At 43.4% G+C, this 25527-nt stretch overlaps 1 protein-coding gene across 8 annotated transcripts in view; it reads left to right on the top strand.

The window, feature by feature from the left end:
- The window catches only part of LOC122753444 (nitric oxide synthase 1 adaptor protein), a 407315-nt gene that overhangs the window by 347789 nt on the left and 33999 nt on the right, over positions 1-25527 (top strand). For 6 of the 8 annotated variants that reach the window (XM_044000834.1, XM_044000836.1, XM_044000835.1 and 3 more), the window contains 2 exons: positions 13535-13701; positions 17673-17843. In XM_044000834.1, the coding sequence (XP_043856769.1) occupies positions 13535-13701; positions 17673-17843 (338 nt within the window). Of the gene's footprint in view, positions 1-13534; positions 13702-17672; positions 17844-17933; positions 21861-25527 lie in introns of those variants that run through there. The other 2 variants (XM_044000840.1, XM_044000841.1) reach the window with 2 other exon arrangements.

Below are 25527 nucleotides of genomic sequence, written 5' to 3' on the forward strand. Positions count from 1 at the left end.
GTTCCCTGGGGGCAGCTAGGTGGTGCAGTGGATACAGCACCGGCCCTGGATTCAGGAGGGCCTGAGTTCAGATCTGGCCTCAGACACTTGACACTTACTAGCTGTGTAACCCTGGGCAAGTCACTTAACCCTCTTTGCCCTGCCCCCCTGCCCCCCCCAAAAAAAAATTTCTTCAGAAATGCTTCATTTAAGTCTGAACATCCTCAAATGTCTTCTTGGTGAGTCTTGTGTGGTTGGGGATTGTTCTTTAGGTGAAAGTTGGATCAATTATCCTGTAATGTGCTTGAGGCTTTATGGGATAAAGGTGTCAAAGAATAAATCGAAATGTGACAATAGAGAGTGAACTCAAATCTTGAAGAGTTTAAAGAAAAATTAAGCCAAGGAACATGTAAGTTGAATATCAGGATATTATTAACTTCCTGAAAGTGTGGCCTGTTATGCTGCTAAATAATGTGCCCCAGGGAAATGAGTAAATGTGTTTCAGTAGCACAAGTTTAGAATTGTTCTGCCACTGTGACCCTTGGGCCAGAAAGGACATGGATTTCAGCTTCCTTAAGCAATCTTTTCTGTTTCTAACTAATGGTTCTACACAGCCCATTGCTGTCTGGACCCACCAGGGCCCACCTGTACCCCAGTGGGAGCCACTTGATGAGGGTCCTATAATTTGGCTCCCAGAGATCCCAGTTTCCCCCAAGAGCCAGAATACACTTCTCCTACCTCCTTTAAGATGTGCTTGCTTTGCCAACATGGTGCATTTTGGGGTGGGGGGGGATGGGAATGGAAACAATGAAAAGAAGGAGCATTTAGGAAGTACCTTCCTTGAGCACAAACAAACGTGAAAATTATTATTATCATTATTATTTCCATTTTATAGATGGGAAAACTAAGGTTGAAAGAGTTCTTCTCAGGGCCACACTGCTAGTAAATGACTAAGGCTGGACCCACACTTGGGTCTTTTGGACTTGCAATACTCTATCCACTATGCTACCTAGCAAGCTTCATAGCAAAGATAATAATTGGCATTCAGATGCGATTTTGTGGTTATAAAATATCTATCATCTTATCTGAGCTTCATATAGGTATTGTAAGTCTTTTCATTCCCATTTTGCAGATGAAAAAAACTGACACTCCAAGAATCTGGCCAACATTTTTTTTGCTTTTGACTGTGGGGGCATTTTTTGGTGACTAGCTATCCATAGGCTTAGTGGCAGTGCCCACTCACAGACGGAAAAACCCACGTAGCGTTTCTGCCTTAGACTAGTTTGCCCTTCCTTTGGCAGCCTGGCAGCCCCTTCTTAGCTTGGATGTCCCCTACTGAATCTCAGGCCTGAGGTTAAGCAACTTTCCCAAGGTCAGAAGGAATTGGCACAACCTAGGTTCTCTGACTTCCAGTGTGTCACACCACCTCTCAAAAATAATAGACCCACACACAGCAAGCAGCTTTATTCAGTTAAGAATTAAAGCCGATTTGCTTCTTTCTAAACTGTGGGGATTGGGTTTCAGAACTGCATGCTTCTGGAAAAAAGATTGATAGTGACTCATCCTTATCCCAAGTGTTCATATATCTTTAAGGGTGACACCTTCTCCCTGCGGTGGCCTTGTTGGTAAAGAGCTATTGCTTGGCCCTTCTTGGCATTCAGTCCTACCCATCAGTGCTGTCAGCTATGCAGATTTTATTCCTGGATGAGGAAAAATGCAAACTGTAAAGGGGGAAAAAAAGCAAGGAAGTTGTCTTCCCCAAAATGCCATCCCTCAATTTGAAAGGAATGCACCTAGTGCCCAGAGGCTGTGTGTTTGATCACCGGGTTCCATTAATATTAACACAGAATATCTGAAAAACTTGATTTAATCTCCAAGGCTTCAAATTGTTCCCAGTAGGTGGGATTGCATGAGCAGAGGGATCCTTTGAAGTGCTCGACTCTCTGGAGAGCAATTAGTAGTGGAGAAGAGCAGGCAGGACTGGAGAAAAAGGGGAAAGCTAAACTATTATTCTAGTCAAGTGAAAAAGCATTTATTAAGTGCCTACTGTGTGCCAGGCACTATGCCAAGCATGTGTGGAGGCATGGTGTTGAAACTAAGCAGAGCAGCTGGTAGAAAATAAAGTTACTTGGAAAGTTCAGATCCTTCTATAGAGGAAGGCTTTGGGAGGAGTTTATTGCTCTGCTCTGCAGTCCTCCAAAGAAGAGGGAGGCAACTGGGGATACTGGGTATCAAAAGCTGAGAATGAGAATTCAGGGTGTTAAACTGCTCCTGGGGGAGGTTTTGTGTAGATAAGATGATGATTGCAGTTCATTCTTATGGTATCTCTGCAATAAGATAGAGAGGGAACTGGGAGATGAAGAGTGATGATGAAGAATGGAGTAATAACTGATCAACAAAATAGTATTGCCTGTATTTTTATTAACCAATAGGGGGAAAAACTAAGACCTTGGAAACGAATTCATTTTCTTAGATTGTCATGATGGAGATAGGGCCAATTTTCTTTTTGTGTTTTTTGTTTTTGTTTTTGTTTTTGTTTTGCTGGGCAATGAGGGTTAAGTGACTTGCCCAGGGTCACACAGCTAGTAAGTGTCAAGTGTCTGAGACTGGATTTGAACTCAGGTACTCTTGAATCCAGAGCCAGTGGTTTATCCACTGCACCACCTAGCTGCCCCCGACAATTTTCTTTTTTAACCTATGTCTCATAGGTCTTCATGTGCAGGAAAGTTCTAAATAGTATTTAATGAAGACTGTGATCATAATGTTAGATTAGAGAGATAAAGAGATAATCAGTACCTAACTTCCACATCTGGAAACATGTGCCTAGACCAGATAGGATTTGCTACTCATTTCATAATATATAAATAGAAATTGTTGATTCAACAGACAACATCTTTCAATAAGGAAGTCAAAACACCAGCCAATGTTTCTTTCTTTTCTTTCTTTCTTTCTTTCTTTCTTTCTTTCTTTCTTTCTTTCTTTCTTTCTTTCTTTCTTTCTTTCTTTCTTTCTTTCTTTCTTTCTTTCTTTCTTTCTTTCTGGGCAATGAGGGTTAAGTGACTTTCCCAGGGTCACACAGCCAGCAAGTGTCTGAGGCCAGATTTGAATTCAGGTCCTCCCGAATACAGGGCCAGTGTTTTATCCACTGTGCCACCTAGTTACCCATTCAGACAATGTTTCAATGTAGGTTAAGATTATGTGACAATTACCAAATAAAACAGGGATGGAATAGCGTTAAGGTTAGGATGGAAGGGAATTGTCAGAGCTGTGGTCTGGAAGGCCACCATCCCTGTTACAATAAAGGAGTTGGGGATCAGTAACTGGTCTTCTCCCATTTTGGAATGAGCATTTCGAACACATTCTTTAGGTAATAAAACTAAGCAGCATGATGGAAAGCACATAGAATGGAGGAAGACAGAGGACCTGAGTTCTAGGCAGATAAGGCACTGCTATATGGTGTACTGAATTTTTAAGTCAGAAGACCTAGGTTCAAATTCTTACTGTCACCTACTACCTTTATATTTTGCAGGGAGGTAATTAACCTCTCTGGGTCTCAGTTTCTTCATTTGTTGTTGTTGTTGGGTTTTTTGTTGGTAGTGGTGGTGGTGGTTTTTTGGTGAGGCAATTGGGGTTAAGTGACTTGCCCAGGGTCACACAGCTAGTAAGTGTTAAGTAGTCTGAGGTCGGATTTGAACTCAGGTCTTCCTGACTCCAGGGCCGGTGCTCTATCCACTGCACCACCTAGCTGCCCCCCAGTTTCTTCATTTGTAAAACAAGGATTCTGGACCAAATTAACTTTGAGTCACCTTTCAGCTCTAAATCTGTGGTCCTCCTGATTCCCAAGTCCCAAGTGTTCTTTCCATAATTCATCTAGCACATGTTTAAGTGCCTTTACTGTGCTGGGTAGACACTGGGGAAATTGCTAGGCTCAGATAAGAATTGGTTCCTGCTCTCAAACAACTTGTTGTCCAGAAATAATAATAATTGGAAAGGGCAGCTAGGTGGCGCAGTGGATAGAGCAACGGCCCTGGAGTCAGGAGTTACCTGAGTTCAAATCCGGCCTCAGACACTTAACACTTACTAGCTGTGTGACCCTGGGCAAGTCACTTAACCCCAATTGCCTCACCAAAAAAAAAAAAAAATTGGAGGAGGAAATGGCAAACCACTGCAGTATCTTTGCCAGAAAACCACAAATGAGGTGATGAAGAGTCAGGCATGACTGAAACAACCAAACAACAAAGCAATAACAACATTAATATCTATTATTTGTCTAGTAATTTAAGATTTGCAAATCTCTTTACAAATATTATCTCATGATACAGAAAGATGAGTACTCTTATTTTCCTTTTATGGATGAGGAAACTGAGGCAAACTGAAGTTAGGTGACTTACCCAGGGTCACACAACTAAAGTCTGAGGCAGGCTTTGAATTCAGGTCTTTCTGACTCTTAAGACATGTGGTTTTTGTTTTGTTTTTTTTGCTGGGCAATGAGGGTTAAGTGACTTGCCCAGGGTCACACAGCTAGTAAGTGTCAAGTGTCTGAGGCCAGATTTGAACTTAGGTCTTCCTGAATCCAGGGCAGAATCCACTGTGCCACTTAGTTGCCCCAAGACATGTTTTTGTTTGTTTGTTTGTTTTTTTAGTGAGGCAATTGGGGTTAAGTGACTTGCCCAGGGTCACACAGCTAGTAAGTGTGTTAAGTGTCTGAGGCCGGATTTGAACTCAGGTACTCCTGACTCCAGGGCTGGTGCTCTATCCACTGCACCACCTAGCTGCCCCTTCAAGACATGTATTTTTTCCACTGCAACACCTATCTGTTCTTCCTCACTCACTCACGAATTGACTTTCTTGATCCCTCTTGTACCCATGGTTCCATGTCATTTCTGCATGCCTTATACACCATCTTCTGCCCTCCCTCCTTAGCTCTTTTTCTTGGTGCCCCAACTCCATTCAAAGTTTAGCTCCACTGCTACCTCCAACAAAGGTCTTTTCCTGATGTTTCTAGTTGTTAGTAATTCCCCCAAATTACTTTTTATTTGATCTGAGCATATGTAACGTATGTGTGTGATATAAACTTGTCTGTTTACTGGCTGTATCCTTGAGAACAGGGACTACTTCCTTTTTTTGCCTTTGTATCTATCCCAAGTACCCGGCACAGTGTGGATTATATTTTTGTTTTGTTTTGTTTTGTTTTGGTGAGGCAATTGGGGTTAAGTGACTTGCCCAAGGTCACACAGCTAGTAAGTGTCAAGTGTCTGAGGCTGGATTTGAACTCAGGAACTCCTGACTCCAGGGCCGGTGCTCTATCCACTGCGCCACCTAGCTGCCCCAGGAGGTTTCTTTTTAATTCTAAGATTATTGCTTATGAGGCTATCCAGTGGTGGAGGCCAAATTTTCTGATTACAAGTGCAGGGCAATCGATGGAGTTGCTCAGTTTACACCTTAACCAAGGTGTAATAATGGTTTCCCTTCTCCTCCAGGGAAGACCTTTTTTTTTTTTTCCCCCTCTATCCTAAGTCTCTAGCAAGGTTCTTTCCATATAATAAGTTCTTGATAAATGTTTATTGGATGGAATAAAAGTGAATTGGCTTTAATTCCTTCATACCTTAAGATTCGAAGACCTTGGATAATTTTGCAAAAAGCTAATGCATCCCATACTTGAGATTTTTCCATTTAATGAAGTGTTTCTTTTTTTTTGTTTGTTTTTCTGTGTTTTGTTTTTGGCAGGCAATGGGGGTTAAGTGACTTGCCCAGGGTCACACAGCTAGTAAGTGTCAAGTGTCTGAGGTCAGATTTGAACTCAGGTCCTCCTTAATCCAGGGCTGGTGCTTTATCCATTGCACCACCTAGCTGCCCCGAAGTGTTTCTTATTACAAAGAAGGAAGCTTACACTGCTGGGAACTGGTGTATCCCTCTGCTTGCAGAGGAAGCTCATTTATCATGAAGGATTAAAACCCTAAGGAGACTGGCTGTGGTTTTAAGTCATGAGGGGAAAGATCACAAGATCACTTTTGGCCATGGTGAGTTTAAGTTGTCTATGGGACTTCTACTTCGAAGATGTCTAATAGGAAGATGAAGATGAGAGACTGGAGGTCAGGAGAGAGGCTAGGTGCAGTAAAAGAAAATCTAGGAGTCTTCCCCACAGGAATGATACTTGAAGGTGAGGGAGAATCCCATTCCTAGAGGTTTATAAAATGGGACAGGACAGTGGGCTTTGCCTAAGCTCCTCAGTTACCCCCAGTTTGGATTTGTTGTTGCACACCCTTCATAATGAAGACTGTTAAGACAATTTGGAGGATTTGGAGAGGGATTCTCTCATGGTTGAGCACATCCAGAAGAATGAGACTCTCTCCTCTTTCTGAGTTACTCCTGGCATATTGGTGGAGCTAATACTGACTAAAAACGAAAAGAAACAGGCAGCCAGACGATAGCCAAATGGATTGTTACTAGCCAAGGAAGAAGCTGTGCAAAGGCATCCAGGTATCTGGAGAGACCAGGAAAAGAGAAAAGCGTGGCACAGGAACAAAGGGACAGCTGAAAAGACCCTATGAATAAAAGATAGGAGAGAAGCAAAAAAGGTGTGTAATGAGGACAGGTTGGGGTCTGGGAAAGCTAGGGTAGGTAAAGGTTTGGGAATTGAATTCTTTTTTTTTTTAGTCAGGAAATTGGGGTTAAGCGACTTGCCCAGGGTCACACAGCTAGTAAGTATTAAGTGTCTGAGGTCAGATTTGAACTCAGGTACTCCTGACTCCAGGGCTGGTACTCTATCCACTGAGCCACCTAGCTGCCCCCTGGGAATTGAATTCTTAATGTGTTGGTTCTTTGTTCATGTGAGGCAGAGTGTGGTAGCATTTAGGGGAATGACTAAAGTGTAGGAGGTATAGGTGGATGTGGTTGGTAGGGTCAGTGGAACAACCAGGTGCTCCCTGATGGTCTAGTGGTTAGGTCTCAGTGTTCTGGTTCTATTCCTAGTCAAGGAAGCTTTGTTTTATGCCCTCCTCCAACAGGTGACCATGAACACCAAGGGATCTCGAGTTCTTTCCCCATCCACTGCCTGCCTCCAACTGCAAGTGGCTTCATGGATTGTCTCTTCTCTCCCTTTTGGCCTCCACCTCTGGCCTTCTTTTGTTCTCCTATATGCCTCTCTCTACTTTAACCTTTTCCCCTGGCATCCCTAGAATCACCCCATGCACTTGGAGAATTTCACGGTTTGCCCTTTTGGGTGGCTCCTGTCCTTATGTCTTTCAGGAGCTCAAGTTTAAGTTGCTACAGTGACTCCAGTTCACCATATACCACCCTGGACTATGGCTGTGTTTCTTATGGGTTAATGGTTCCTGGATGTCTGAGGTTCTTCCTCTCCCAGAGTAACATTATAAAAGTTTAAGGGACTGGCCTATTTCCCCAGGGAGCCATGCTTCCCTTCCTCTAGTCAACTCTAGCCTGCAAGGTCCAGAATGGAGATGTGTTATGCAAAGATTTCAAAATCCCTTCTTTTCTACCATCTTTTTAAAAATTTCATTTCCCCTATAATAAAATCTGTCAATGTTTGGAATATGTATATGTGGGCTGTGGGGAAGGAGAATGGAATTTGATAGACTTAAGGCCCCTTAGAAGAAAATTATTTTTAAAATATTTAAATTATTAATATTTAATCAGTCAAGATGTACAAGTATTCAAGTGCCACTGTTACTTACCAGTGACCCCTCCTCAGCCTGCCTTCCCTTGCTTCAAAGGAGGATGATTAAAGAAAATTAAATAGCACCTTGGCCAAGTCGAACAACATATGCCCTTCTCCATTCTGCTGAGAAAAGGGAGGGAGGGTCTCTTCACAGTCAGTGGATGGAAACATTATTTGGGAGTCTATTACATGGAGCCTAGATGTTCCATTACTTATGGCAAGAACGTGCTGTTCAGTATGTGTAGAGTGCATATACTTTCCCATTGTCAGTAGGAGATGCTCTCTGAGTTATTTTTCCATGAATGAGGTTGGAATGGTTTCTCATTTAACCCTCTCTGCACACATTGGCCCTGATTCTTCTGTGATATCTTGTTCAATCAAGAGAATAGGAGAGGTGGTACTGTGAAATAGCAAGAGGTACTACATCTGGGCTCAGAAGACCTGGGTTCAGGTCCCACGTGGGACACTCACTAGTTGTGACCTTGTATAAACCAGCCCGTCTGTAAAACAAAGGGGTTGGATTAGATGGCCACCGAGGGCCTTTCCAACTCTGAATCTATGATTCCAAGATCCAGTCAAATCTAGGTGAAATAGCAGATAGGGCACTGCTCTTGGAATCAGGAAAACCCAAGTTCAAATCCAGCCTCAGGCACTTACTGGCTGAGTAACCCAGGCTCAATCCCTCTCACATCCATTTGTATTGATGGCAATCCAAGCAGCACTTACCTCCCAGGATTGTTGTAAGGATCAAACGAGGTCATCTTTGTACTTTGCAAACCTAAAACACCGTGTATAAATACTTGCTATTATTGCCTGAAAATTATACTTGGGGGGGGGGACCTCAAAGTTTTTAAGATAGTCTTTAGGTGGTCATCAAAGCCAAGAGTTTCATTTTTTTTTTTTTTTTTTTGGTGAGGCAATTGGGGTTGACTTGCCCAGGGTCACACAGCTAGTAAGTGTCAAGTGCCTGAGGCTGGATTTGAACACAGGTCCTCCTGAATCCAGGGCAGGTGCTCTATCCACTGCGCCCCCTAGCTGCCCCGCAACGGTCTCATTTTACAAATGAAGAAACCAAGACCCAGAGAGAGGAAATGACCTGCCTTTCAGGCAAATTCACACTTTTCCTTGTGCAACAATGGAAAGAACCTTCGACTCACAATCAAACCACCTGAGATCTGGTCCTGGACTTCTCACCAGCCAGGCATGTACTTGGGCCCATCATGAACTCCAAGAGCAAAAGAGATTGTAGAGGTCATCAGAAAGCTATAAAAAGGAATTTTGCAAAGGGTAAAACACCGGGAGCTTATACTTCTTATATTAAGAAACTGACAGGCTGTAGCCCAAGGGTAGCCTAGATTCATGACAGTCATTAGAGAGCAGCCCTTGGTGATGCTTAGGTACTTTTCTCCCAGTTCTGGCAGCTTCTTTTTTGACGTGCGTTATTGGAGATGTCAGGCAGACAGGAAGTTTGGGATGGAGTGGGCAGGACACAGGGAAAAAAAAAGCAAAGGAAGAAGATTGTGAAGGATGAACCCTGATCTCCAGGTCTAGGCTAGTACCATCTCTGGATGCCAATCAGCTGCTTAATCGACAAGCAAGAATCTATTGAGTACCTGATGATGTCCAAGGCCCTGTGCTAGGCACACTAACAGACAGAAGCATGAATGACCCCTCAAGCTGATCTGTTCTGATGGGGGAGAGAAGATATAAGTACCTGGAAGAAGGATGAACTATTGTGAAGAACTCTATGATAAAGTACCACATGAGGATAGAGAGTGTCTGATGTCTGAGAATGGTATACTGAGAGTGAGCAGGTCTGGCCCCTAACCTGTGTTCTACCACTCACTGTCTTTAGCGAGCTACTGAACTTCTCTGAGGCCAACATTTTCTCACCAGTAAAATGTGTAATTTTCTCACCTGTCAAATAGTGATTTAGATCATACAGCCCAAACCACACTTGTAAGAATCTCCACTATGATATAATGACAAAACCTGTTTTTTTTTCTTCTCTTTTCTTTTTCCTGCCACCCCGTAACAAAGAGGTACCATGAAGCAAACCAAAACAAGAAGTGGGTCAGGCCTGATGATGTATATCTTGTTTAGCACCCATAGCCCTTTACCTCTCTTCTTCTTCTTTTTTTTTTGAGGGGCAATGAGGGTTAAGAGACTTGCCCAGGGTCATACAGTTAGTAAGTGTCAAGTGTCTGAGGCCAGATCTGAACTCAGGTCCTTCTGAATCCAGGGCAGGTGCTTTATCCACTGCACCACCTAGCTGCCCCTACCTCTCTTCTGAGAAGAGGGAGGCCTAGTTCACCAAATCCTCCAAAGTTTCAATTACTCACTGCATTGAGTAGAGTTGCACATCTTTCAACCTTATTTTCATTTACATTGTTGTGGTTATTGTATAAATTGTCCTCATGGTTCAGTTTACTTCATTCCTCATCACTTCAGACAGGTTTGCTTGAATTATTTATCTTTGTTATTTCTCATGGCAAAATCATTCCATTATATTCATATAAAATTGGTTCAGTCATTCCCTAGTCAGTGTGCACTGACTTTGTTTCTAGTTCTTTGTTGTCATATCAATCATCAGTCATTTATTTAGGGGTTACTACATGCCAGTCACTGTGCTAAGTGCTGGGAATACAAAGAGAGATAAAAACAAAAAACCCCAGTGCTTGCCTTCAATGTGCTTCCATACTAATGGGCCTTTTCTCCCTGTATCTAAACTCCATGAGGTAATAGCCTAGTAATTGTACTTCAGTGTCAAGGAGCATACCCAATTTATTAGCATTAGTCCAAATGATTTTCCAGAATGACTGGACCAATCCACTTCTTCAACAACAGTATGTTGGTGTGCCTATCTTCCTACAGAATGTCTCTTTCCTTCCTAGGAACCCTTTGAAATATCATCTGAAAGAATCTAGATTGGTTATCAAACTATACCTGGACTTCCTGTCTACAATCACCTTCTCTAAAATGCATTGCCCACTTCCCCACTTCCTCCTTAAGATCTTACCCAACTGTCCCCATACAAAATTCCCATTACTTTCATGCCAGAAGCCACTTTATTCTTGTCAACGAGAATCAGATCCAGAATAACATTTCTCCTTGTTGATTTCTCCACCTTTTAAATGATAACATAAAAGCAAGTCAGGAAAGTATTAGCCACCTTCATTTTGGCAGTGAGAGAGCTCCAGATAAAACCTGGATAATGTTTCCCAAATGCTTCATCTCTATCCTCTTCCTGTCCATACATCCTCTGATGGCAATATCACCTTTATTTTACTCTCTTCTCTCATCTTCACCCTTCCTAAACTTCTTTCATTTTTCCTTCAAGAAGCTATTTTCTATCTTTTTTTTAGTAGTAGTCCTAATGGCCTCAGATTTTCCTGGACTTGGCATCTTCATAGGGTGGTACTCTACCCATACATTCAGCTTGTGCTAGCACATCTGACCTTAATGCTCTTCAAGTCTATGACTCCACTCAATTCAATTCAATACATATTTATTGTGCACCAGGAAGAAGACATAAGAAAATGGCTCCCCTTCCCTTCTTTGGGCCTTGAGTATTAGTTGATGGATTGTTTAGTTAGGCTATATTGTTTGTTCTTTTTTCCCTCTTTCTTTTTTATTCCTTGATATTATAGGTGGGAACTCTCTAGGTAGGGATAGGATGAGGGATAGATTTGGAAATGAAGGTTGTTGTTGTTATTGTTGTGGTGGTGTTGTTGTTGTTGTTGGTCCTTCATACTCAAAGAAGACCATGACTTTTGGGAAGTGATGTCATGACTTGCAGTGAATTGGATTTAAGTGAGGGAGGGCTGTGCAAAGTCACTAGCCTTTCTCTCTCTCTCTCTCTCTCTCTCTCTCTCTCTCTCTCTCTCTCTCTCTCTCTCTCTCTCTTTCCCCCAGAGCCATCTGGGGCCAGGGGCAAGATATACATTGGGACAACTGGAAACAGGCCCAGATGTTTGAGGCAATCAGGTTAAATGACTTGCCCAGGTTCACACAGCTAGTAAGTGACAAGTGTCCAAGGCCAGATTTGAACTCAGGTCCTCCTGACTCCAAGGCCAGTGTTCTATCCACTGTGCCACCTAGCTGCCTTTGGAAGTGAAGGTGATGAAAAACAAAAGATAGCAATTAATTTTTTTTAATGTACCCTTTCCATAGACAGCATTCTCTTCATAGAGTTGTATCTCTTTCTGCATGGGACTTGGCTGCCAAAGCGGCTGCCCTCTCCTACTGGCCAGCTTAACTGGTCACAGCTGTTGCCTCTCCCTATAAACTCCCTCCTAATCCCTAAGTGGACTCATCATCACAGTTCCCAGGAGCAGCCTGGAGGAAATACTTTGTAAATATCAGTCATGTTTCCCCCAATGACCATGCGGGTTCACACCAGAAGTATTCACAGAACAATTTGTGCTATGAAGCAGACACTTCAGACTAGTGAAGTTTGCTTCTACAGATGTAGTCAAAAGGAAAGGGAAAAAGCAGTTCATATTCGTGGGTCTGGTTCAATTTTGCCAGGTTTGTATCCTCAGTTTCCAGGGCATAGGGGCTTAGGACATGTCAGCTTAGCCTGGTTTTTTGTTTGTTTTTGTCTTTTTTTAATAAGAAAACCTGTAGATACTCTCAGACTCACACAGACACAGACTCACTGACTAACCAGTTGCTACCATCCCTGAAGAAAGACTTACCTTGAGGCTTGACATTTAGTATAGTGGATGGTGTGCTAGAGTTGGAATTAGGGAGTCCTGGGTTCAACATCCTGAACAGATCCCTTAATGTTTGTGGGCTTCAGTTTCCTCATATATAAAATGAGGGGGTTGGATCTGATGCTCTCTAAGATAGGGCTGTTCTAGCTGTGAATCTGTTCTCCTGTGGACCTAAGGGAGAAGTATATTTATGTAGCAAAACCTGAACAGAAGAGGGTCTATATGACAGCTTATACATATATTCATAAGTTGGAAGGGCCTTTAGTGGCCTATTCCAGGGTCTTCATTTTACATATAAGGAAGCTTATTTCTCATGAATGATGTGACTGATACTGAACAGAAATGTCTTTTTTTGCTTGTTTGTTTGTTTTTTGCAGGACAATGGGGGTTAAGTGACTTGCCCAGGGTCACACAGCTAGTAAGTGTCAAGTGTCTGAGGCTGGATTTGAACTCAGGTCCTCCTGAATCCAGGGCCGGTGCTCTATCCACTGTGCCACCTAGCTGCCCCTAGAAATGTCTTTTTAAGTGAAACCCATAGGTCTTCCTTCTAAGACCACCTGACTTGGAACACACGCTAATTTATACAGATATAAAGGTCATAGGACCACAGATTTACAGCTGGAAAGGGACCTTCGAGGTCATCTAAGTCAACCCCCCTATTTAATAGCTGAAGAAGATGTTAAGTGATTTGCCCAAAGTCACATGGCTAGTAAGTGTCAGAACTTGGATTTGAACCCAGGTCTTCCTGAATCCAGGTCCGGCACTCTATCCATCATGCAAGTGGTATCAAACTACAATAGTAATTGAGCTGTTAAATATTACACAGGGATCCCTGAGGACTGCATATTGACTTAGTTTTAAAGTGTAACATTACCTGTCTTTTATTCTATTTTTATTTATTTGGCTCAATATTTTCCAATTTCATTTTAATCTGGTTCAGACTGCACTAGATAGTGTTGTGGGCTGCATGCAGTCTGTGGGCTGTATGTTTAATCTCTGCACTACACCAAACTTCTTCTCAAAAGCACTGCATTGCCCAGATGTTAAGCCCAGCCCCTGCCATGACAGCTGAGAATTCTACTACCTAAGCACCAATGAAGATGACATTGTCAGCCTTGCTATGGGGCAATCCTTTACTTCTGCTGTCTTGTTCCCATAGCCCGCCAACTGACCGGAGCTGAGAAAGCCTCTACAGCCACTGCAGAGGAGACCGACATCGATGCTGTGGACATCCCTCTCCCAGGGAGTGACATCCTAGAATTCAGCCGAGGGGTGACTGACCTTGATGCAGTGGGCAAGGAAGGAGACCTCCTCACAGACACCAAGGTAGGCAAAAAATTCCCCATCTTCCACCATCCCAACAGTGGGCCAAAACCTCTTTCCTGTTCCCACCACAACCCCCAGTCATCCTCGAGGTTTCTGTAACCCTTTAACCAGTTAAGGATGGGACTAAGCTACAGAACTGCTGGAGCAGAACTCATCTCCCTACAGCTCAACGGAGTCATGAAATGATCAAAAGCTATTATATAACTAAGTGTCTAGCTGCCAGAAAAGATCGGGGGGTGGGGGGGGGCGAGAATTAGAGTTGAGGTTGGAAGGGCAGATGGAAACTGATTTTAACCAAAGGAGATTTCGTCCCAGTTCACCTTTTTACATTTCGGGCCCAAACTCAGAGTACGGACCCAGGTTTCTTCTTCTTCTTCTTTTTTTTTTTAAAGTGAGGCAATTGGGGTTAAGTGACTTGCCCGGGGTCACACAGCTAGTGGGTGTTAAGTGTCTGAGGCCGGATTTGAACTCAGGTACTCCTGACTCCAGGGCCGGTGCTTTATCCACTGCACCACCTAGCCGCCCTCCCAGATTTCTTCTTACATGAATCTCACTGGCCTTGGTATCCCAGTTCAGGGAGGGCCATCTCAGCATCCTGCAGTTCTGCGTCAGTCAGCAGAGGATTGCACTGAAGCAGAATCACCCTCTCTTCCCTTTTTCTATATAGGTTACCAGAATGGGGGCCGTGGCCAATACCTGCATCTTTTTACTCTTATCTCTATGATGCTATGACCTGAAATGACTCAGCATTAGGGAACTGTTAGCAGTGAAGAGATTTGGGATAATATGAGCCATCTGTCTCCCACTGAGTTAGATTGATTGCCAAAGTGTCAAAATAAAATTGCCCAACTGTGTTGTTTATTCGATGAGCCCTATTTTCCCAGCCCCTAATCAGTTACAGTCAGACAACTCTCACTGTCTCTGTTCTGGGCCACTTTGAATATTTATCAGTGAAGAGAGTAACATTAACATCTCTTGGAACACAAGTTGGCTTCTTACCCATGCATGCCTCTACTTCTTCACCAGTTTAACACATCTCATCTCATTGAAAAGGGTCCTGCCTCCAACAATCCTTGCTACAATACATCCATGCCTTTTCAAGCTATGCTATTCTTGTCCAAGACCTCCCATCAGTCCTTTACAGAGGAGGTTCACTCAACATGCTGGCGAACTTTCTCTTGGTCTCTTAACATTACTTAGGGATGATGAAGTGTAGAAACTACCTATTTTTTTCCCCACACTCCCTATGTGACTAGCCTACCTTCATGTCCAATCATATATCTTTTTGATGCTACTTTTGCATGCAATTCATCATCAATAATACAGGATATCCCAAAGCCTTAGTGCAGTTATAAGCTATGAAAGCTTCAAATATAGCTGCTATACTTCTCTACATTGCCTTTGGGTAACTCAAAACATCAATTCCTTAGTGACTGTAGCAGTCCCTGATTCAGCCATATAACCACACCAAAAGACTACTACTATTGTGAAAAGTATGGGTTTTGGTAGCTTGGCCATCATTAAAAGAGTTGCATAATTTTCCAAATGCATGTAATCAACTCCTCTCTTTTTGTCCTATTCAATTCTGAGTCAGATAATTGTTCATATGCAGTATCTATCCAAGTATCTTCCATACAGTTTCATCCTTGAATGTTCTTGGGATGATCTAATTCAATTAGGTCTCATGCCAAGTTTTCTTTAAACTTCTGTCCCTCTTTGGTTTGTGAAGTGATATAGCTTTTAATGAAAGCTAATTGGTGCAGTGGATAGAGCTCTGGGCCTGAAGTGAAGAAGGCTCATCTCCATGAGTTCAAATCTGGCCTCAGACACTTCCTAGCTATGTGACCCTAGGCAAGTTGCTTAACTCTGCTTGCCTCAGTTTCCTCATCTGTAAAGTGAGCTGCAGAAGGAAATGGTAAACCACTCCAGTACCTTTGCCAAGAAAACCCCAAATGGGGTCGTGAAGGGTTGGACATGACTGAACAGCAGCATGGTTTCTAATAATTCACCATCCTCAGATTATGAACTAGTATTGTCCTTGGCCATCATCTCTCTGTGTTTGATAAGGAGATCAAGTCTATTTCTCTCTGACGTCTTTTCTAGGCACTTTTGGTGCGAAGAGCATTGGATTTGGAGTCAGAGGAACCTGGGTTCAATTGCTGGTTCTGGCATTTACTACCAGTGTGACTTTGGATGTGTCATTTAACATCTAAGCCTCAGGTTCTTCCTTTTTAAAATGAGGGGGTTGGACAAAAGAAACCTTCAAGCTGTACATCTGGGATCTGATGATATTTCTTCCTTTATCCATTTCTTTTATTATTATTTTTACAACAATAAGTCGTTCAACCATACCAGATTGAAGGGTTTTTTTAAGTTATATGCTGTATCTGCTAATCTTTATACATCTAATTCAGTATTGATGTTGATCTTTATTCTAACAAGTTGATGGTTTTACTCTATATAGACAATTGATTTTGATTTAGAGAAGACTCCTGTACTGATCATTTCCTATCTCTCAAAATCTATCAATTCTCTCTGATGTTATTTGACCTTGTGCATTCTGTCCCTCTAGATTCTCTTCTTAGATAAAGTATTCATGGTTTATAGACATGAAATTTCTGTGTAATTTATAAGCTTTTGGCTTCTTCCATTGCTTGATCCTGATCCGTATTTTCCAACATTTTTCTTTTTTTGCCATCATCCCTTTTAGACCCTTTGCATTATAATCACCAAGTAAATATTGATTTGATTTGGAGGGTTTTCTCATGTTCTTTGTAAAGTGTTCTTATTCTCTGAAACAGAGTTTAAAAGCTGTAGCTTTTTTTATGGAAGCCTTTATGCTTATTCTTATCACAAGAACAGTGAGGCAAAATAACTAGCTATCCCATGAAATGATGTACCTTTGGATGAACAATGAAACCTACGCTTTTATCTGCCTCTCCAAGGAGAGCCTGTGAGCCGTCTTCTCATAGCTGTAACTTTCCTATTTCTTCTGGTTTGATTTATAATGAGAACTTCAAGTAATGTGATTCAATTCCTCCTGTTGTACATTGACTCATTGGACGACAGTCTCACATTTAGAGCACCAGCAGCCAAGTTAATATTTACAGACATTCCAAAAGCTGTGTGATTCTTATTACCCTCTTTCTCCTACTCTGACACTCTACTGCCATCACCATAGTAGCACAATTGGTATTATATAGGACCAAGGGCTTTTTTGTATTTTTTCCTTTTCTGTGAGTTGCAATGGCCAAAAGTTCTTCTCGGCCTTCCTCTTGGAACTCAGCTTCTCTGTAAAGCAAGGCAATGAGAATTTATTGAGCATCTGCTATAGGCTAAGCACTGCCAGTCTCTAGTCTGAGCAAGCTTACATACTAATGGAGTAAGATAACACAAAAAGGGGCTGAAAAGTGTCTATGTGTAGCATGGGAGAGGTAACCACATAGGGACATGGTAATAAAGTCTGAGAACCAGAAGCAGACTTGGAAGGGGAAGAAAGGATTTTTGGCCTGGGTTTGCCTTCAACATAGAGGTCCCAGGAGATTCTAAGTTTCTTGAGAGCAGAGACTGGTTTTCTTTCCTTTTTATACCCCCAGAACTTAGCACAATGTCTGGCACATAATAGGCCTGGTTGATTGACTAACTAACTCACTAATGGGAGAGAGAGAGAGCCCAAGAGACAGAGGGATGTTCCTGAGCTAGAAGACTCCAGATGTTGAAAGAAGTTCTAGGGTGAGAAGGCAGCTGATGTACCCTATACTTAGACAAGTCGTTGGAAACCAGATTTGGTCTGTTGCTAGGATCTGTTCCTATGCAAAGCCCTTTGGGCATGGTGGAAGCTGCTAAAACTTGCCCTCTGCTGGTGTCACCTTCAGTTTCCCAAGGTCACCCTCGGCCATGATGAGGCACCAAGGCTCATCGAATGTCCGCGTGATTCCTCCTCACTCTGTTGCCCTTTGGTTCTCTTCCAGGCCTCACTCCACCACCAGGAGAACATTCTGACTGCCTCACCCAAGATGCTGCTGCCCTCTTCCTCGCAGCTGCCCAGCATCGGGACCCCACTGTCCACCCACCACCAGATGCAGCTCCTCCAACAGCTCCTCCAACAGCAGCAGCAACAGACCCAAGTGGCCGTGGCCCAGGTTCTCCTCAGCCTGCTCCCTACCTCACAGGCTCCACTCTCATGGGCTTGAATAGCCTTACTTGGGGGGGCTCTGGGGGCAGGTTCAACACTAAGGGACCCACAAGGGTTTGCTCATCCCATCATTCATCGCTTAGGGGAGCGGGGAGGGGGGTGGGGTTGAAACAAAGAGAAACATTTTTGATTTGCCATCTACTCCCTGCTCTGAGCTGGACTTGGCTGACTTGGCTTGATGTCAGATGGTTAGTTAATATTAATCGAGCTAACCAGGGAAGAAGGGGCATGCAGCTCCTCCCTTCCTTGCCTACTATACCTAATTAATGTGTCTTATAAGGTGGGAAGAAGTAGATGAGGAGTCAGGAAAGTCAGGAACCTTGGGACCTGTCCCCACCCTTCCAAAAGCTCTATGTTAAGGGAGATGTGAACACAGGTCAAACACATAATCAATATGATGATAATGATGACTTATCTTATGAAAAGACTTTCAGGTTCCAATCAACGACCCACTTATTTCAAGTAGCATTTGATAGTACCAAAGAATCTGTGCTATCTTGTGTCTATCATGATGGGATTTGCTTCTAGGGACTATTATCATATGATTTGCTTACATTGTTTGACTCATGATAAAAACAGGAACAAAGTAAGAATCTTCAGTAACAAAATTTCCTCCAGACAAAGAGTTTTTCCTCTGTTACACATTTGGAAAGGCAGGAAGAAAGGGAACTTGCTTTTGTTTGGCAGTGAATTCTTTCATTTTGTATTCCAAAGGCCTTGCTCAGAATCCAAGTGAATTATCAGAGATCTAAGTGATTACCACAAGTGGTCATTCATGTCAGTAACTATTGGAATTGAAATTTAAAATTAGGTTCCCTTCTAAAGATCTGTATCTTAAAATAAAAATTCATCTTAGAGTGGGAGCCCAGGTTGAAAAGGAGGACTGATGCCTAGGGAAAGGCAGAGGACAAAGCAGGGCATGCTTGGCACTGATGGTGGACTGCTGTTAGGGTTCTTTGTAAAATCAAAGAATATGTAAGTTTTGAAGTGTTATCTAAAAGTGAATTTTCATTATTATTATTATTATTATTGCTATAAGGTAGATATTCTCATTCTTTCCTTCCTCCCAGCTGGAGAGAAGGGAGCTTTTGGAGGCTGTTGAAACTTTTTTGCAATTTTTTGCTCCCTATCATTGGATGTAGGAGGTTTCTTTGACAATAATACTGTCTGACCCAGTTCCATACATCCTGTATCTAGTATTGAGATAACCAGGCACCATGGTTATAACACCACCAGTGACAGCATAGCACTTGTTATGATTCAAGTTCCCCTTGGATGCCATCCAGGTTCCTGGAAAGACCTTGTTCTAGCATAGTCCTATTTCTAGCATAGTCCTGTTGGCACTGCCCCCTCAGCTGATGCCACCAACCCTCCAGTAGGGTTAGGGCCTGGCAGTGTACTACTGCAGGGAGCTTTGGGGTCATTTTGGGGCAGGTAGGGTCTGGTATGCTGGCAAGAGGGTCCTTGCTGATAAAAGGAGGAGAGGATTTGCACATGTTCCCAGTATCAGAGAGAGAATTTCATTAATGAACTCCTGGATTTGAAAAAAAAAATCCTTTGTCAAATAGCTGAGTTAGTTGCCCACTCCTAATGTTGAATTTTACCTTTTGGAGCCTCATCTTCCTCTAAGGCACAAAAGACTAAGAACCCTCCAGGATGTGGTCTGTTAGGCCACTCTTGCTACATTTTAAAGTGTCATATTGAATGTGAATCACTTCTCCCCATGAGTGTTCTTTTTTCCCTTTCAGCATATCAATTGCCAAGTAATTATTATTTATCTAAGAAAGGACTTGATGAATATTCATAGTGAATATTATGGGAGAAGCATTTGAATTTGAATTCGCCACTAGACGCCAAAGAGAAATTATCTGCAGAACCTCAGCCAAAACGAGAAATATTCCCAGAGTGCTCAACTAGCCAGACAGCATGACTTGTAGCTTGTCAGGAGCACCAGCAGTCAGGAGCAGATCCCCACGACGGGGTGAATGCTTTTTTTTCCCCCATTGCATGGATCCAGTTGCCTTGATGACAGCTTCCTAAGGTCCTGGTCAGATGTTAAACTTCTCAATCAGGACCTGACCAAGAAAGACAACAGATGTGATGTTTGACGTGCCCCTCTTGATCTCTCCCAGATTTTTCCAGAGATCTCCCTCCCCAGGGTTGGGGTTGCTTAGCTTGATCTCAGAAATGGCCTTTCAGATTAGCACAGGCCCTGCCAAGACACTGTTTGAATCTCTGGTGGAGGACAGGAATGAATGCCCAAAAGATATCAGGTGTCCCCTGCTCCTGTGCCAGTGCAGATAACCCCTGGGAGGCGAGAATACCTTAGGTTTATTCTTTGTTTTCTATCTAAGAATAGAATGCCAGCCTTTGTGCCCACTAAATCACTGTCAGCTTACCTGCTCTGTAGACCTAGGGTTAATCAGGCTTCCCATTAAAGATGTAGCATCAGCCTCCTCCATTCCCAATACTAATAGCTAGCATTTACATAGCACTTTAAGGTAGCAAAGTGCTTTACTTGTATCTCGTTAGCTTTCATTTCCTACTTGAAATAATTGAGTTGAAAACTTTCTATTTCTTAGAGTGTTTGTATCTTGGCCAAGTGCCACCCAGAGAGGGAAAGAAAGAAGAGAGAGAATTATTTAGTTATTAATTCAAGACAGCTCAAATCCAGTATGCTTGGGCTATTTTCATGAGTGGAACTGATTTCAGTTTTCAGTGTTAGGCATTCATATCAGGTTAGTTCTTTAGGTGTACTTGATTGCCGACAGATTTTAAGGTTTCTGTTTTGTTTCGTTAAGGTATTAACTTCCCCACATTTCTAAAGGCCGAAACTCTGACCTCAACATTTTTTCAATGGGAACTCTTTCTCTTTTTTATCATGGGAGGTCCATCACCCTCCCTTGTATCTCAGACAGACCAGTCCTATGGGATTTTGGGATTAGGATGAGATACAGTAAACACAGATATTAAGAGCAGTCAGTCACACATACTGCCTTATATACCATAGACCCACATAGACCTGTCTGGGTCTGGCCTAGGAGCCAGAGATGAACAGAGTGGGGAGGGAGGGGAGAAGGGGAGCTTAGTGGGGATTTTTTGTCTCCCGATCTCTGATCTAGATTATAGGCCTGGGTGTCCAATTTGATCTAAGACCTCCCAGGTCCATCCTGTGTTGGTCATGTTTGTGGGTTAAGGATGTGTTCACCCACTTCTTATAGTCATTTCTGGGTTGGATCTCAATGTAAATAGAGTACACTTTCTCTAAATCCTTCTGCCCACTCTTGTGACCTAGCATGAGCATTTCTTGGCTGCCACAGCTTCCTGCTTCTAGTACAACCAGAAGTTCTGGGGACAGGGATAAGGACATGGCTAGGCCTTGAGACAGAGCCACCACCAGTGTGATCACAGATTGATTCCATAACACTTTAGCAGTAGTCTGAACACCACAGACTATTGGCCCTGGTTAAGTAGGCCATGTTTGGTCCACAGATCGTCAGTTTCTGACTTAGAACATGAGAAGAAAGCTACAAAAACTCAGCATTCCTTCCTAAAATATTCTCCCGACCTCTTGCTTATTCTGAAACAAGTACACACGTTATTAATGCTTTGTGACAGGTAGATTTAGAATGGCCGTGCTCAAGGCTGCACCCCTCCTCTGTGTTGTTGCTAGTCCCATTAGTTCCATAGCAGATAGTGGCTTTTCCCAGCAGCCTCATTCCCTCTCTCCCATCCCCATGGCCCCTGCCTTCTGCATGACCTAGCGGTAGCACACCCCCCTCTGCTAATGGCCGAAGCCCTTGCTTATGTGTTTGTGTTGTCTTTTGGGGTGGGAGGGTAGAGCGGGGTGAATTGCTCTGGTTCCCTCCACTGCCATTCCATGTGCCTATCACTCCCGAACACCAGCCTGGCTCGGCCCCCACTTCTGATGGAGGAGCTGGAGTCAAGGCAAGTAGGCTTAACAGTGAGTGGATTGTTCTTCTATATTTCCTTTGGGGATGGGGGTTTCTTGGAGGGCAAGGAAAGGGTGAGGGGTCACTTTGGGCATTGCATTCTCATAGAGAGAAAACAGAACCCAAAGTGCCAAAATTACCATTCAACTCCTGACTCACCCAGGAACTTATTTTATGACTGGGCGAGTCATAAAATCCAAGAATTATGTGAAATTGAATGAAGGATATCTGGTCCAACCTGAATAGAGACAACATAGATAGATGGTGGATAGAGCATAGAGATAGTAGACAGGGCACCAGACTTGGAGTTGGGAATACCTGGGTTCAAATCTTGCCTCAGGCACATACTTGCTGTGTGCCTCAGCTTCCTTATTTATGAGGAGGGGGTTGGACTTGATGGCCTTTAAGGTCACTTCTAGGTCTAAATTTATGTTCTATAAATAGAAATTCCTTCTTTAACAAGTGGTCATCCAGTCTTTGCTTAGTGATCTCCATGGAAGGGGAACCTATCTCTCCTAAGGAAGCTGATTGTATTTTTGGAGGGCTCTAATTATAAGGAAGCTTCCCCTTCCCCCCTCCCTCCATCCACCTTATACTCAAGGAGAAAGGAACAGTGAAGAGAGATAGGTTGTTCCATGCCATACAGGAGGCTGAACTTTAATCTAGTCATAATTCTGAAGTTAGTTAAGCTTCCTGATGTCGGAGGACCCAAGTTCAAATCTGACCCATTGCACAAACTACCTGCTTGTCCTCAGTTTCCTCAATTATTTCTTTAAAAAATGACTGGGTGGGGGCAGCTAGGTGGTGCAGTGGATAAAGCACTGGCCCTGGATTCAGGAGCACCTGAGTTCAAATCCAACCTCAGACACTTTATACTTACTAGCTGTGTGACCCTGGGCAAGTCACTTAACCCAATTGCCTCACCCCCCCAAAAAAAGTGACTGGGTGGGATTAGAAGGCCTTTGAGGTCCCTTCCAGCTCCAGATCCATGATTCTATGAACATCCCCATGGTGGGATGGCACCCCCATTTTATGGATGAGGAAACAGAAACATGGGGAGGCTGAGCAAATTGTCAGAAGTGACACAACAGATTAGGGACGAGACTTAATAAAAACCAAAGCCTCTTGATTTTCCAGTTACTACTTCATTCCTGGACTTAAGCATTCACAGACAGAGCACTGTTAGTCATTCTCAGCATTTTAAGAAATCTAGATAATTCTGTGCCTTGGTTTCTTTCTCCCCTGTGGTATGTACCATAGTGATGTCAGGCTGGAGCTCTGCACCTGATGCCACTTTTGACACCTGCACAGAAGGCTAAACTCCTTAGGTCTGGGTCTTTGGGTCATGGACCAAGCATTAGCCTCCACATTCATGAAATGTGAAAATGCCTGATCAGTTATCACTCTACCATAGAATTCACCAGTTATCTTATGTAGCACCTGTTCCGTGGAAGGAGAGGGAGGGTCAGTGATCTGCTGGGATTGGGGGGGCAGCCTTGAAGTCCACAAGACCTTAGATCCAGGCCTTCCTCTGACCCTGGAAAACTCCCCTAATTTCTCAGTACCTGCAGGCCACTTTCTAAAATTATAAATTGTATGGATGAGTTCCCAATATACTTATCTCTCTTACTGGAGGGAGTTTTCATCCAGGACTTCTTTAAACTAAGGAAATCAGGGGTCCAAATTCTTCTCCCCTTTTCTCACAAAAAGGAAGGAAGGTGACATGGTCTTGCCCACAATGAGATTGCAGTTCAATGGAGGAAAGGACAAGCATACAATTCAATCCACATTTACTAAGTACTTACAATATGTCCAGCACTGTGTTCAGCCCTGGGGATACAAAAAAGAGGCTAAAGACAGTCCCTGCCCACAAGGAGTTTTCCATCTAAAAAGTGCACTGGTTCTCCAAGAGGAGGAAAATGACATCACTATGTTGGGGTCACGGTACACTATGTCCGGCAATAGAAACTTGGAAGGCCCTGCCACAGGCTGGGCACAAATAGTCCACGTGAACATTTGATTTGATTAAGATAACAAGGGGAAAAGAAAGAAGGGGAAAGGAAAGGTCCAGGCAAAGTACTGGAGAGGTAACTTTCACAGAAAGATTATAAAGAGGCTGAGGAAGGAATGGAGGGAGGGAGAAGGGATTTATTCATTGCCCACTATGTGTCAGATCTTTGCTGAGCACTTTACAAGTGTCTTATTTGATCTTCACAACAACCCTGGGAGGCAGGTGCTGTTATTATCCCCCAGTTTACAGTTAAGGGAAGTGAGCCAGAGTGACTTATTGTTTAGTTGTGTCCAGCTCTTACTGACCCCAGTTGGGGTTCTCTTAACAAAGATACTAGAATGGGTTGCCCTTTCCTTCTCCAGCTCATTTTACAGAGAAGGAAACAGAGGCAAATGGAGTTAAGTGATTTGTCCAAGGTCACACAGCTAGTAAGTGATTTGTCCAGGGACAAACAGTAAGTTTCTGAGGCTGGATTGAAATTCAGGTCTTCCTGACTTCAGCCTTGGGGCTTCATCCACCTAGCTGCCTCTCGAAGGGAAACATTAAAAATCCTCTGCTCCTGAGAGATTATAGTCATACAGCTAAGACTTTCTGCGTTTCTGTAACTTTTCATTTTTTCTCCCCAATTCCTACCTGATTGGGCTTGTGTGGGGACTTGTATGTCTCCACTGTGGTTCTACTCACATGGTATGACTGGACTATGGCCATACCCAGAGTTAGAAACTGAATCTATGGAGGAAAAAAGGGCATTAGAGCCCCAAGTCAGCTTCCTTCCCTTGGGGCAGGAGGAAAGAGTCATGGAGTGAGAATTGGCCAGTACCCGGAGGTGATCTGGTCCAGCCCATTTTGCAGATGAGCAAAATGAGACTCGGGAGCAGTCAGGATCTGAACCCAAGTAAATCCACTGCTCTTCCCACTGCCCCAGACTCTCCTGTTCTCCAGGATGAATACTTCTCCTGACCTTCTTTTCCCACCCCTGCCCCTACCCACTCCTACTTAAGATTTCAGGCCATGCTTCAATTTACTGGAAAGACAAAGGCAGGAGGCCAAAGGGCCAGTGTTTTTTTTGCCATAGCTTATTCCATCCCTCACCATCTTTTCCCCTGCGCTGATAGGGTTGCAGTTAATCCTTAAAGGTGAAGCAGGTGTCTTGGCTGATATCAATGCAGTTTATTAGAAATGCCAGGAGGGAGAGGGCAGCATCGAACTCCTACCACCACCTTCCTGTAGCTGGGATGGGGTGAGCTGGGCTCTTTGGAGCTAGAAAGTGAAAATGAATCATATTAGTGATTCTCAGCAGGAGAGCTGAGAGCAAGGTCAGGTGGCTGCGTCTGAGCAGGGAGAGGAGCAGTCACACACTGAGGTAGTCAGCTTCTCCGAGAGCTCATGGGGGTACCTGAACACTTGGGAAGAGCCAGGCCACAGGATGGATGGACTCTGGAGGGGGGCAAACATGGAAATAACCTAGTAACACCATTTGCTCCAGCCCTGTGGTTTCTTTGGAAGCACAATGTGGAGACTGATAGCAGATAGACGATCCGTCTCTAATTTGGGGCAGCTAGCTGGCACAGTGGATAGAATGCCTGGCCTGGAGTCGGGAAGATTCATCTTCTTAAGTTCAAATCACACCTCAGACTCTTACTAGCTGTATGACCCTGGGCAAATCA

Source organism: Dromiciops gliroides, chromosome 4 (genome assembly GCF_019393635.1).
Source record: "Dromiciops gliroides isolate mDroGli1 chromosome 4, mDroGli1.pri, whole genome shotgun sequence".
In the NCBI taxonomy this organism is placed as follows: Eukaryota; Metazoa; Chordata; class Mammalia; order Microbiotheria; family Microbiotheriidae; genus Dromiciops; species Dromiciops gliroides.